A 15,528-nucleotide genomic window follows, 5' to 3' on the forward strand; every position below is an offset into this window, starting at 1 on the left:
CAATCCGGGAACAAACTATTGCTGAGTCAAGACTATATTTCATGCCTTATAACTTATATACACTTAATTATTTCAGTAGCTAGGGCTCTGTCAGTGTAATAATGCCTGCTTAAGCCTGGCCCCATCCTAACACTTGCTACATGTGGCCTTTATATGGGACTAATTGTAAGTGTTGGTAAATCTGAAAACAGAAGGGCAGCTGTGTAGTTGTGTAATATACAGCGGACTTGGGAAATTGAACGTTTAGCTGGCGCAAAAGGTAATAAAAACAAGGGGATTTTAGTAGGGCTGTAGTTGATTAAAGAAATCCTTGATCGACTAAACATATGCCCTGATAACTGATTAGTCGAAGTAAAAGGGGAGAGTGGTGCGACACCGACAAAAGCTCTCAAAACTTTTCAGTATCTATGATCTGACCACGTATTTGGACCAAACTGCACTTAACTGCCCAGATGTTTATGTAGCTATTTATTCAGACAAAATACAAGGAAACAGCGTATTTTAGGGCTGGGAATCACAGGGTCCCTCACGATTCGATACACGACTCACGATACAATATCAAGATTTTGCGATACATGCGATAATTGATAAATTGCTCAGGATATTCTATGATATATCACTATTTTTAAAGAACCCAGTACATTGTAACACATATTTTCTTTGTTAAACCACGACCTGCACCAACTCGAAATGAAATACACCCATTTGAATCATCAAAACAGTCAGAATGTCAAATGTTTTGGGTAAACAAGTGTCCTCTCTTTAAATAAGCAACAAAATTGTAGTGCAAAATATCGAGACAGCAGGCCACGATATCACCAAATTTAGTATCACAATATTTCGATAGTTTGGCACACCCCTAGCGTATTTACATCTACGTACTCTTCAGTTAACTCACACCATGCCTGTTCCATTCTGATGCAAATGTTGGTCGACTTAAAAATCGTCGACCAATTAACTGACAAAATAACTAAAGACCTTCAACCCTCCATTTTAGGACAAGGCTGTGCTAAATAAACAAGAGAAAGAAGAGTGAAGTACCATGCAATTCCAAATATTTCTTGTTTACTTCATGTTATTTTTCCTAGAACACATGAGTGAATCCCAGCTGCTGAATACTCAATGGTGTTGACCTAATCTGTGCCAGGCAGACGGGGCATTGAGTCAGTGTGTGCGCTGTGAACAGTTCTGCCTCAGTCTTTGTGGACGGGACGCTCTTCGCCTTTGGGTGCCAGGCCTCAGATGAATGGGTGCCTGTGAGCGGACCACCACAGACTCTGTAGTATGCGACCACACCGGGCCGAGGGGACGGCACATTGACATGCACCGCCGGCGATGTGCAGGAAACGCCGCCACCAAAACACCAAACGAGCCAGCGTCGCAAGAAGGTGCAGTGTTGTGAAGTTAAGTTTGCAGATACATGGATGAAGCACGGAGGAGCTTTTCAGTTGCTCAACAAATCGAGACCAAACTTTTGCAAGCGATTCTCTATGTTGCAGAATTTCTCAAGATCCAAAACAAATATTGCAACTTCCAACACTGCATAAACATGTCAGGGGGAGAAGACGAGACACAGACTGATTCAAAGGTTCACGTTTGGATCCAAACTCGCTTTAGAGTTTATACTGGTTTATGAAAGTGTGTTTGTCAGTGCAAACTAGGGATGGCAAGAGTATAATTATCATGAGTGTCATTATTAAAGTCACAATATAATCGTAGCAACTAAAAAGTACAAATCTTTACCATTTTAGTAGCAAGAATAAGTACTTTCAATTCAATCTGAACTGCACTGAACACCAAATATGATTTTATAAAGCTGGTAACATACTATAAGAATGGTAATGCAGTAGAGTTGTCACAATACTAATGTCTAACTCTATTTCGATACCAAGGAATAGGCTCGATGCCCGGACACAATGATCATAATTTTTTAGGCTTAAGACTGTAATTTTCCACACAAAATAATAGTACTTTCTTTGTGTTATCTTTTGGTCTTGTACCACTTCTGATATAGCTTATAATCCAGTTCATAAAAGGTAAAGGTTTGTCCTGTTTATGTTATTTCCAAACTATCTGTACTTGAGTTATAACTAAAACTAGTGTCGATTAACATCTGATTTGATATTTTTGACAACCAAATAATGTAAAACAAAATTAAGGATGTCATTTCAAGTTTGTTGTATGTGTCTTAAGTGCAAATAATCATTATATTGTGATCTTTCTTCTTAAATAATCACTCAAATTTGATACCGTGACCCCGGAGTGAATGTGGGACAACAACGAGCAGCTTCAATAATATTTAGTCTCGAGAGAGAGAGAGAGAGACAGAAAGAATGGAAGGTCATGGCTTAATATTGTTTACTGATGTTCCGCTCTTACCACAAACTGTATTCCGTGTAGTATTATACATGCCAATTTGTGCACGTTTTAATCCATAAAACTAACTATTTGGGACTGGCAGATTACAACACAAACCTCAACTCTGATTTTAACATAAAAGAATTACAAAATGTCTTCTCTCGTCATCTCCCGGACTGCTTAGGAAATCGACTTCACAATCTTGTTTGCAGATGTGTGGATCTCCCAATGGGATCAGACACCAGCTTTTCCACTTCACTCTCTGGAAAAGTAAAGAATGTTGTCGTCTACACAAAATGTAAAGTCCCAAACTCTCCGACAGTCACCTCAGCAGATGCAGCGGGACGTGTACAGACAGGCTGCACGTGCTTGGCTGTTTTCAGGCGGGCGCGCTCAAGTCCACGTGCACGCGCGCATAGCTGGGATTCTTTTAATTCTCCGGTGGCATGAGCTCACTGGGGTACGAGGCAGCTGACCACCTCCGCTGTGTAAGTGATAGGCCCCCACTGTTGTGTCTCAAAGTATGTGAGAATGAATGTGAAAGCAGGGGAAAATTATATCAGGGGAAAGTGGAAACGTAACACTTTCACGCAAGTACTTCATGAGCAATAAACTAATAATATTGAATGTGTTGAAAATCTCTAAATGAAGAACTGTTTTTAATCCAGTCCAGATGATGCAGATGATAAAGATCTTATTTTGTTTGTGCCGGTCTCAAATGTATATAAAAGTAGAGGATTCTCAGATATACTAAGAGCAATCATTGAAGTAGTAGAAGATCGTATTGTGCTAATACTAGTAGGGCTGGGTATTGCCAAGACCCTCGCGATACGATACGTATCCCGATACAGGGGTTGCGATACGATACGTATCCCGATACTTGTATGTCCCGATACAATTCCCTCATTACGATACGTGTCCCTATACTTTTTTGAAAAAAGGGTCTTAAAGTTTACCAAATGGGTATGGGTATTCCGGATAAGAAAAATGCATGAATTTTCATGTTTATCCACAAAGCTTATGCAAAGAACACATTCAAGTAAAGTTGCCAAACAATTGGCAAGGTCTGAACAAAATAAATAATAGCAGTAACTTGAATAAATGTAATCATGGCTATCTTAATTAGCCTTCTGGTATGTCAGGTGTGTAATGTGTGTGATGTGTGGGAGTCTGTTGACCCTCTGTGTCTTTTTGTTGTTGTTTTGGTCTTAAAATCCTGTTTCTTCGGGTCGGGCTCGGCACTAAGCTAAGTAGCGCTAGCGCGGAAGTGACCGTGGCTAACGCTAAGCTAACAGGCGCTCAGCGGGGCCCTGTTGGATAGTTGTATTGTTTAACCGCTCGGTTTTATTGTTTAACCGTTCGGTTTATGTAGTGTAGAGTAGGGAAGATGTGTGTGATGTTGGTGTCAGGTTTGTGTCCGTTTTTTTGCCTCCGTTTTGGCTGTTGTGGTGGCCTCGGGGGGTGGCTGCCCACGAGTCCGAAGGTTTACTGGTCCGAAGGTTCACGAGTCCGAAAATTTCGAAATTTTAAGGTTCACATGTCCGAAGGTTTATTAGTCCGAAGGTTCACGAGTCCGAAAATTTCGAAATTTTAAGGTTTACAAGTCCGAAGGTTCACGAGTCCGAAGGTGTGAGTCTGCGCAGCGGGCTCTACTCGCGGCTCTCCTCGCCGAAGCTGTGTCTCCGTGCAGCGGGCCCCACACTCTGCTTTTTGGACTTTTCTAGTGTTGATGCACTTTTTATGATTAAACTCACGTATTTTCCATAACCGACTTGTTTCTGTGCATAGCCTGAGCGCTGGTACAGCTGGCAGCCCGGTGTAAACGCTCTCTCTTCTTTCTCACACTTATTGTGCTTTATTTCCTATATTTTGTAAATATAGTTAGTATATTTTTTTCTACTTTACTGTACGATAGGGACACGCGCTGGAATAGTTTTTTAATTCAACTGTTTTTGACTTTTTTCGGCTGGATTTGAGCGTTTTTCGTTGCGTTCGTTGTGTTCGTTGTGTTGTTGTGACGTGAGCTAGCTCCGAGCGAGCCCACCAGCCCCCCCGCACCCTCCGGCCGCGCTAAAGTACTGTGTGTCGTCGGTACACGTTTATATACACGTTTATATGAAAGAGGAACTTCACGAACGATCGGGACACGCACTGGAATCGCTTTAAATTAACTTGTTTTGACTTTATTCGGCTGGATTGAGTGTTTTCGTCGTGTCGTTGCGATGTGTCTTGGCTCTGAGTCCCCCGGCTCCGGCCGGGGCGCGTTTACACAAAGGAGGAACTCATGAAACTGCGGAGAACAGTCGTCTTACCCGGAGATCGTCACGTTGTCCCGGCGGACATCCTAAGGAAAACGCAACGAAGCAGACGGGCTGGACGTAAACTCCGAGAGAAGAGAGGGACAAACAGGAAGTCGGTTCCCGCCGTAGTCATGGGTAACGTGAGGTCCCTTCAAAATAAAATGACGGAAATAGCGAGCTTCATGCGGTCCCAGAGGATTTATAGGGACAGCAGCGTCTTGATTTTCACAGAGACCTGGTTAACAGCAGAAATGCCAGACTCTATTGTAGGTTTGGACAATTTTCATCTGCTGCGGGCGGACAGAACGAGAGAATCCGGGAAGAAAAGAGGTGGAGGTCTGGCGGTGTATGTGAACACGAGCTGGTCCAAACCCGAACACTGCACAGTGAGGGAGCAGCTATGTAACAAGGATATTGAACTATTGGCTATTGGCATGAGGCCATATTATCTGCCCCGGGAGTTCTCACATGTGATTTTGATCGCAGTCTATGTGGCCCCGTCTGCCAATGCTGAAGATGCTTGTGAAGCACTGCTCTCCTGCACTTGTAGGCTGCAAACACAGCATCCACAGGCTCTCTTCCTCATCTCTGGTGACTTTAACCACGCTTCTCCCTCTTCTGTTCTACCAACATACACCCAGTATGTCACCTGCCCCACCAGAGACAATAGAACATTGGACTTGTTTTTTGCCAACACCAAGGAGGCTTATTCCTCTTCCCCCCTCCCTCCCCTGGGCAGCTCGGACCACAACCTTGTACATCTGAGGCCTGTGTATGAACCCATCGTGCGCAGGCAGCCTGTGGTGTCCCGTGAGGTGAGGATGTGGTCTGCTGAGAGCGAGGAGGCTCTGAGGAACTGCTTCAGCACCACTGTCTGGACTGAGCTTTATGACCCACATGGGGAGGACATCAACACCATCACAGAGTGCATCACGGACTACATCAACTTCTGTTTTGAGAACATTGTTCCCTCCCGGACGGTGCGGTGTTTTCCAAACAACAAGCCATGGATTAACCGTGAACTGAAGGCTCTGCTGAAGGAGAAGAAGAGAGCCTTCAGGTCAGGGAACAAGGAGGAGCTGAGGACTGTGCAGAAGGAGCTGAAGAGGAAGATCAGGCAGGCTGAGGCCGGCTACAGGAGGAGGATGGAGGAGCAGCTGCAGCAAAAGAACATTCAGGGAGTGTGGAGGAGCCTGAAAACCATCTCGGGCTTCAAAATCCCCCCTGCCCAGACATAGGGGGATCTACAGTGGTTGAATGATTTAAATGCTCACTTCTTGAGGTTTGATCGGTCACCCGCCCCTCCCCCTGCACAGCTGCATGCTCCCTCTTCCACAGCTGGACAATGCCCTGCATCTGTTCCTCTTCGCTTATCTGCCCCGGACCATCAGCTCCCCACTTCGCCTGGACTCACCCATCCCCCCAGCACACGGTCCCCCTGCCCACCACTGACTGTCACAGCAGCACAGGTGAGGAGTGAGCTGAAGAGGATTAAAGTGAGGAAGGCAGCAGGACCTGATGGCATCAGCCCCAGGCTCCTTAAGTCCTGCGCAGATGAACTGTGTGGAGTTATGGAGCATGTCTTCAACATGAGCCTGAAGCTGAGGGTGGTACCGCAGGTCTGGAAGACCTCCTGTCTGGTACCTGTGCCTAAGACACCGCGCCCCAAAGATCTCAACAGCTTCAGGCCAGTGGCTCTCACTTCCCACCTGATGAAGACACTGGAGCGGCTAGTCCTGGACCACCTCCGCTCCACCGTGAGCTCAGCCATGGACCCGCTGCAGTTTGCATATCGGTCTGGCATCGGAGTGGAGGACGCTGTCATCTCCCTGCTGCACCGCTCTCTCTCTCACCTGGAAAAGCCTGGCAGCTCTGTGAGGATTCTGTTCTTCGATCTTTCCAGCGCCTTCAACACCATCCAGCCGCTGCTCCTGAGGGACAAGCTGGAGACGGCTGGTGTGGAGTATGACCTGGCAGAGTGGATCCTGGACTACCTCACAGACCGACCCCAGCTTGTGAGAGCACGGGACTGTGTGTCTGACACTTGGACCTGCAGTGTGGGGGCCCCCCCAGGGCACTGTCCTTGCGCCCTTTCTCTTCACCCTTTACACTGCAGACTTCAGACATGACACGGACAGCTGTGTCCTGCAGAAGTTCTCTGACGACTTTGCCATCATCGGACTCATCACGGACGACGATGATGCGGAGTACAGGGGACTGGCGCAGGACTTTGTGGACTGGTGTCAGCGGAACCACCTCCTCATCAACGCGGGGAAGACCAAGGAGATGGTGGTGGATTTCCGCAGACGCCACCCCACTGCCCCCTCACCAGTGAACATCCAGGGACGGGACATTGAGAGAGTGGACTCATACAAGTACCTGGGTGTTCATCTGAACCACAAACTGGACTGGACTCATAACACAGACGCACTGGACAGGAAGAGCCAGAGTCGGCTCTACCTCCTGAGGAGACTCAGGTCTTTTGGAGTGACAGGGCCACTCCTGAAGACCTTCTACAACTCTGTGGTGGCATCAGCCCTCCTGTATGGTGTGGCCTGCTGGAGCAGCAGCATCACAGAGAGGGAGAGGAAGAAGCTGGACAGAGTTATCAAGAAGTCCAGCTCCGTCCTGGGCTGTGCTCTGGACTCGGTGCAGGAGGTGGGGGACAGGAGGGTCCTGGCTAGATTCACATCTATGCTGGACCATGAGTGTCACCCCCTGCAGGACACTCTCTCCGCTCTGGAGAGCAGCTTCAGTGAGAGACTGATCCACCCTCGATGTGCGAAGGAAAGGTTCCGTAGGTCTTTCCTTCCTGCTGCCGTCAGACTTTATAACAAAAACTGTTAGTACTGAACACTCGCAATACTGACCTAACCTAATACTGATGTGCAATTCTGTCATATGTGCAATTACTGTGAAATTCATGTGCAATCTATGTGCTGTCGTGACACATATGCATGTGCAATTACTGTCGGGATCACATGCAATGGTATTTATGTATTTATTTATTTGTCTATGGGAGTTTTTATTTGTAGGAGATCTTCTACTGAAAGTGTTTTTCAAACTTCCTATAAGTGATCTGTTCTTCTGTATCTACCTCTGTATCTACCTGCGTTGCACCAATGAAATTTCCCCATGTGGGACAATAAAGGAATATCTTATCTTATCTTATCTTATTAATGAATGAATGAACTCAAATAGCCCAGCAGTTACAGCCGCGCGCCGCGGCTCTGTAGACACTCCCGTCTTGGCCAGCTGAATTTCCTTTTTGACTACCAATCCGTTTCTATATATACATATATAATTTTGATCAAATGAAGGCATAGAGTGGAGGATTCTGATCACACATATTTCTTATGATAAAATGAAGGCATAGAACGGAGGATTCTGTTCACGCATTTTTCTTATGATCAAATGAGGGCATAAAGCGGAGGATTCGAGATGTTCCCTTGTTATTTTTATATACACAGTACAACTTGCGGTGCCTCTTGTGAGCAGCTGGTGCACTAAACTGACGGACTAGCGAACCTTCGGACTAGTGAACCTTTAAAACCTTCGGACTTGTGAACCTTCGGACTAGCGAACCTTCGGTCTCGTGGGGGGTAACCGCCTCAGGGCTGTGTTAGCTCCGGGGCTAAAATGGCGGTCTCGGGGTTAAGTTAGCTCCGGGGCTGCGTTGAATTTGTATAAAATAAAGGGGTGAAAGGAGTGAAATCAATGAAAAAGGAAATCAAATAGAATGGAAAAGGGAGGCGTGTAACAGTAGCGACGTTTCCAGTCAAAAGCTCTTCTTCAGGCCTGTGTACACGCTGGTGCACGGTGTGTGTCTGTCTCAGTAGTTCCGCGCTGTTTACCGCCCTCTACAGGAGGGAGCTTCTAAACGGCCGCCCGGACAATTTGTAATAAATTAACGTTATTGAAAAGTATCGATACGGAGCCCGTGACGATATATCGCCGTATCGATATTTTGAACACAGCCCTAAATACTAGTATGCAGTTATAGCAGTAACGAGTGCGGGTTCTTTACGATTTGATATGATACACAATACGATATCCATTTGATAATCGATTAATTGATGATATATTGAATGATAGTGGGTGATATGTCAATCTTTTTTACGAACCAAAACTCATCTGTTCAGACTGGCCTATTCACTATAACCAAAGCTAACCTTTTATTCTTTGAACTACACTTTTTCCTTTTACTTAATTTGTGTTCCTGTGCATGTTATATCGTTTATTTTTGTAAGGCAAGTACCCAGAAAGGCGCCTAATTGCATTATAATTATCAATAACATTTTGACTCTAGCATTTCACTGCTAAAACAAAACCTTCACAAAGTTACTATGAAATACACGCTTTTTAATCATCAAAACCACAAATGTGTCAAACGTTTTGCATAAACAACAAAAGTGTAGCGCCGTCACAAAATCATTTCATAACTCACACGAAAAAATACTCCTGGCAATATATCGATATAGCAGCCCATGATATTGATACTGTCACCAAATTCAGCAGAACGATGTATTGATATTTCAATATTTCAGCACCATGCCCTCTACTACGACTGTATCTGCTACTACCAGTTTACCAGGACAGCACTGGACGAGAGCATAAATTCTAAATGTGACAAATATTGAACCTGGTAGGAATCTGCGTTTGGTCGTACAAAGTTAATCACGGAGCAACATTCCCATTGTGTTCCAACATCTGGGGACTAACAGAATAGATTTATGACGCAACCGCTTCCCCGCCCTGGACCGGGCCGCAGCCAACTCCCCACACTGACTCCAAACAATGGCAACAATAGCGGCGCAGAGAAACACCCATGTTCAGACGAGCGTGTGTTTACAGTAAGCCTCCTCAAAGCCATTTCACTGCCAGTCCTTTTCAAGATGGACAGAACACTGTGTCGCTTCTCTCCTCCAGACTTTGCCCAATTGACAAACAGAGGAGTGATAGAGAAAACATTATGGGCTGGAAACACTTGTGATGAGTGCGAGTCTTTGACCAAATTAAGTGGCCGTTTTATAGTGTAAATTACGGTATTTGGACCACAACACAGACGTTTTACAGATGGAATTCAGCTACCATTTTTTTTAAATTACTGCGATAAAGTGAAATACACGACATTTCTAGCATTATGAATTTATGCAGCAGAACCAGTTTGACAATGTGCTTATTGCTCTGTCAGGTTGGACGACTCAATGAACTAAAATGCAGTTAAGATAAATATATTTAGAGTTACGGTATACTCTTACGGTAACGGTAAACGTTTATCACAGAAAAGCAAATTTTTCAGGTTTATAGTTTCACTTCCTTTTTGTAATTGACATCACACTAGGAAATTGCTTAATGAATATTTCAGAACTTTTATTAGCCAATAAATATGAGCAATGGACTAGCATTTACTCCTGGACTATTAGAGTTTATGACACAACCAGGGATGTCAGGATATCAAATGTTATAGTGTTACAATTATTCATGATTATTGAGACTGTGACTTAACAACAATTTCCTTTCATTCCCGTTGTCTAACATGAAAACAATATGAGAAAATATATAAATATGACAAAAACAGCTATATAAAAAAGGTTATTTACATTTAGGTTTAAACATTTTTTTTGCTTCTAATTATTATTATTATTTTATTTTATTGTTTTAAATTTTTTGTTTCGTATGATTATATTGTGACCTGTATAATCATGACTATCGATGAACAAAAATAATCTCGACATCCCTCAACATGACAGTGATTTTTGTCATTTATTTTTTACTATTAACTTTGAATATACATTTTGAAATAGTATGTATGCATCTCTCGCCACATTTTTCGTGGGTTAAAAGCGCTAATATCTCAGTTCAAGCGTGCAGAGAAACATTCCAGTTGGTAGTGGGCGTTTGTGTCCAGGTCAGAGGCGGGCGCTCGCCTTCACTCAGGACTGCGGCGGGCACGGCGGCGGGCACGGCGGCGGGCACGGCGGCGGGCACGGCGGCGGGCACGGCGGCGGGCACGGCGGCGGGCACGGCTCATTGTTCCTGGGGTCTCACCGCGTGACTGAGTGTTCTCATGGGGAAAGAACAATGACTAGAGTTTACAAAAGCTGCGCACCTGATGTAATGTTAGAGCGGCTGGGGAGGCATTTCACTGGATACACAACACGACCAAACAAGCTGAAAACTGCTACTGTCATGGCAAAGAATTACTCACACAGTTACCATTAAATATCATTAAAAAACTATACATACAGAGAGAAAAGTCCAAAGTTTGGTGTCACTTTTTCAGGTACAGGAGCTGGTATTTTTGTATTTTCTGTGACACTTTTACATATGAGTCGCAAACCAAGTGGTACTTTGTATGTTAGTTGGTGGTTATTCTGCATTAGTTTGTATTTTTAAAACAGTTAATAATGTTTATGAAGATTATAGTGCATGTGCAAAAGCATCTATGGCAAATAATGCAAACAAATAGTACTTTAATTGGAAAGAAATGGCTGAATACACTAATAGAAAGTGTTTTTTATAATAACAAAGACGTAAATAAGCAATTAGTAAGCTTTTTTTCTATGTGGTTCCTAAACGTAAGTGTTAATAATTCTTCAGTCTTTTCAATCCCTTCTAATCATATTACAAAAATCTAGTGGCGAATATATGTGGCCCCCTTTCGTCAAACTTGGCAATGCGCACAACCATTTAAAATGCTAAAAGTGCGCCAACATGTCTGAATTAATAATATTTGCGCATTAAAAAATAATTATGGACTCAAGCCGTCCTTTGCTTTGATGCCAGCTAAAGGGGGGGAGACTCTCGAGGAAGTTGAGACCAGGGTTCAGACAGCACCCCTTTGCGGGCTCTTCCTCAGGATATCCCGGGGTCAAACGACCGATGGGAAACCTGCCAGAGCTTCAATAATCAGATTAGTCAGAGAGGGAAAAGAGCTGATCAGCACTTAAATAAGTCAATTAAATTATGACAGAACGACACAAAGCTGCACTAAAGCCGCAAAAGAAGGAAGTGAAATCTAACTTGGCATACATAATTGAAGCATATGGAGCTGGAGTGTTATGTAGGAGGCAGCATATGGTTCCGAGACTAAATCAATAATCGTGTCTCGCTGTTGTATTCTTAGCACAACCAACATCTATACATATATCTATACATATATACATTTTATCACGAGACATAGTCATGGGTTACCGACAAATGATTTCTTCCTGATTTGAATGTTTCTATGAGGACCTTTCCCCATCCAGAAGAAATAATATTTTGATGTGAATTGTGTTATTGCAATAAAAACAGACTTTACCATATCAAATCCTTCAAATCGAGAAGAAATTCTTTGCCGAAACCCGCGAACTGGCTCAAGACGACTTGGGAAAGTTGCATAGTTTTGGATTTGTTTGGGAAGAATGTTTTTTCAGGCTGGGACCACCAAAGTACTCATGCAAACCACCCAACATGCAACTGCAACATCAAGATCACGCTTCTTATCATTTCCAGTGGCAAAAAAACCTTTAAAATGTTGTTAAAACTTGTGTGTTTGAATCATGTTCTAGGTGCGAGATAGAGGCAGAGTTACAATGCTCATTAAACTGTTATGAATACACACTATGCATTGCAAACGTTGTAACATTTGCAGCATTAAAGCTTCGCCTCATTTAGTGCATATTCAACAACTAAACCCCACATCTGAGAAACGGTTTTAGCCTAAAAGAAAAAAACGTGGCACCAAATCTCTTTTCAGGCTTCACTAAATCCAACCACATTTCACAGTGAGCAATGCCCCGACTGCTTTAAACTCTTAATTATCCCGAGAGCTATTTACACAACTCCAACCTCAAATAAACGACAGACTTGCGCGGGCATTCTTGTTAGCACGCTCCACGACAGGTTGCAGTGCACGGTTCACCTTTGGAGACGTGAACCTGAGCGAGGCCAGGGAAGAAAGGCCGGGCTTAGATTCCTTTGAGATTCACAGTGAAAACACGAAGGAGCTTTTGTTATCGAAAAAGGTAGACGAGGGGGTTGTCTTTGGTTTGGCAAGTGCACTCAAACAGTTTCAAGCTCATAATTACAAGTTCTTATCAAGATTGATCGTTATCTCAAAGACGTTCTGGCAACAGTTGAAGAGACAATGAGATTTGAAGAAGTATCAGCGCTTTTATCCTATAGTGGTGATAGTACAAGCAATACTCGTATATAAGAGAGACGACCACATTAGTCGACTAAGAAAGGGGACAATGGCGTAAAACTTGCAGAAAAAGCGTTAAACATGTCTCGGAATCTCTATGATCTGACCTTGTATCCGATCGAAACTGCACCACAACTTGACAAGCATTAACACTATGTAAAAACAACTATTTATACAGAAAAGTGTCAGGAAACAGTGTATTTATAAGACACAAACGACTGATTCACAACCAAATCTTCGGCTAACTCACCCCATGCCTTCCCCTTTGTCCCATAGAAATCCTTATCATCTAAATAAATAGTTAACTAAAACACCATCGACCGATTAATCGACTATAACGACTAAAAGCCATCAGCGCTAAAGAACATACTCGTCCCACTTTGAGAAAATACCATCATAAATAGATTTTACACATACTTGGATACATTTTTCCTGGTACTGCAAACCATAACATTATATGGATTCTAACAGCTCAAAGCGTCTCGTCTTTGACCGCGATGTTGGACGTGTAAAACTTGTGGGCATTTCGGGGGGACGACTAACGAGAGCGGTTTATTAGCACAACTGTTAACTGCTCCACACTACAAAGCTAACCCCATATCACAAACAATCTGTTAAAAAGGGACAGTGCTCTATTTACAGCTTTAATTAGTTACAAAGACAAGATTTTATTGTGTGTAATTTACATATAAAGGTCTGTAATAAAGTGAAGTGATAGGGATGTGTCCAAACTGGGTGAAAGTAACAATAGTTTGCGTGTTTGGGAAAGAAAGCACTGACACTGGGTTGACCAATCGGTGGAGAGCGTTGGCACTACACCGGCCCGGTCTGGCACCTAGGTAACGTTCACATCTTCAGCGCTAGACCAAACCTGATTAACACCTCGGTCTCTAAACGCTGGAAGTGGCAGCGACACATCTGTCCAGATCAATGGGCTGCAGAGCAAACAAAAGAGCAGTGTACTGGGGCAAATGGCAACACCGAAACAAGGCAGAACAAGAACAATTCCTTATAACAAAGCACATTATTTATATTGTATTGTATTACTAATGTGAACTCTGCAAAAAGTGAAAGTAACAGGTCCTTTCTTTTTTGGGGGGGGTTATGGAAATTACCTAAATCAAACCAGAACCAAAATGAAATTACAACAGAGAGTGGACTCGTACACAAAGTTGGGCTGCAGGGCCAAATCAGGTCCACGGAAACGAAACACAATCAAGCCATGACTAAACCAGGTTCCAGTGTTGTCATGATACTCAAATGTCACGCGCGATTTCGATACAAAGGAATATACTTGATTCTCAATACCAATTTCGATACCACGATGAGAAGTTTAGAAAAGGATATTGTTTAGGTCAAGGCTTAAGACAACAGGCTGACATTTTCAATACATTATTCATTAAACGTTGTGGTCTTCTTATTCGTTCTGATAAAGCTCGTGATCATTCAGACACCTGTTCGGAAAAGGTCACATTCTGTCCTGTTAATGTGATTTTACTTGCTCAAATGAGTAACTAGTTTCGATACTACTGATAATATCTATTTGTACCGGATTTTTGATACTTTACAGCCCTAAAACCAGCACTAAACCAAAACTGACTATGGATTAACTCAGGTCTAACTAAACCAGAATAAAGCCATAATACAGTTACAATATGAAATGAAACAAACCAATATCTCAATTTGAGAAGCGAGTTAAAGTAACAGTCTGTAACTTTCTGGAGGCAGCACGTCACCGGCATCGTGGGAAATAGACAGTTAAAACCATGGTTTTAGTCAGGTTTGTGGAGCGGCGAGCATTCTCACAGTATGAACACAAGTTCAGTTCAATAAAAACAATCACAATGAAGGGGGGGAAGCTAAAATGACAAACTAGTGGCTTTAACATGTAGCTTTTTAACATTTTTATGTCATTTTTAATTTTTGGAGCATGCTGAACAATTCCAATACAACTTAAAAGATGCAATCCAGCTTAAAAGTAACAATAGTAATACTAACGATGACAGAACAGCTTTACATAGATCATTCTTAATATTAAACATGGTTAAGTTAACTACAGCGTCAGACTGAAAACACGCGCTTTAGGTAAACTTGACGCACATCCATAGCAACCACATCACGTACCGTAATCACAGCCACAGCAGCTTGCCTCGTTCTAAACGTTAAATTCACGGTACAATGACCCACACCGGAGGCTCCCAAACGCGGAGGGGCCTTTGGTTTAATTTCACACGTAGGTGCAACATTTGTCACTGCGGACACCGTTACCAAGGCAACAATGAAGCGCAAATGTTGACTGTTTACCCCCCAATGACAACACTCACCAGCATCCCCATAACGTCCGTCCAGAGCTGGGAAAAGCTGTCGGACGCGGCCGCAGAAGTGCCCTCAGTCCGGGCCTCTTCCTCCGCGGGCGTCACGGTCCCTGGCTCGCCCTCCATTGTGGGTCCAGCAGAACTAACTCTTGAGCTACTTCTGAGTGCGCGTTTGTTGTAGAGTCCTCGTTCTCTCTAGACACCGTCCCCCCTGTCACGCGCGTGTACTTTTCCAACAAGAGCGCACGGGACTGGCGGAAGGAGCGCGGCGCGTAAAGAAGTTTGACCGGGCATATTTACGGTCGCCCCCGGCAACGAGAAGAAGCGCTCATGCGTCAAACTTCTGAGTGTTAAAAGAGGTAAA

At 43.6% G+C, this 15,528-nt stretch overlaps 1 protein-coding gene across 4 annotated transcripts in view; it reads right to left on the reverse strand.

Moving 5' to 3' along the window:
• The window catches only part of sash1a (SAM and SH3 domain containing 1a), a 232,250-nt gene that overhangs the window by 59,109 nt on the left and 157,613 nt on the right, over positions 1-15,528 (reverse strand). Inside the window, exon 1 of one of the 4 annotated variants that reach the window (XM_072442773.1) lies at positions 15,174-15,356. The exons of the other annotated variants lie outside the window; for them this stretch is intronic. Within the exon in view, the coding sequence (XP_072298874.1) occupies positions 15,174-15,290 (117 nt within the window). The 5' untranslated portion in view covers positions 15,291-15,356. Of the gene's footprint in view, positions 1-15,173; positions 15,357-15,528 lie in introns of those variants that run through there. 4 annotated transcript variants of the gene reach the window in all.

The sequence above is a fragment of the Eucyclogobius newberryi genome, unplaced genomic scaffold (genome assembly GCF_026437365.1).
Source record: "Eucyclogobius newberryi isolate DKJ021-1_F unplaced genomic scaffold, fEucNew1.0.hap1 SCAF_1, whole genome shotgun sequence".
Taxonomy (NCBI): domain Eukaryota; kingdom Metazoa; phylum Chordata; class Actinopteri; order Gobiiformes; family Gobiidae; genus Eucyclogobius; species Eucyclogobius newberryi.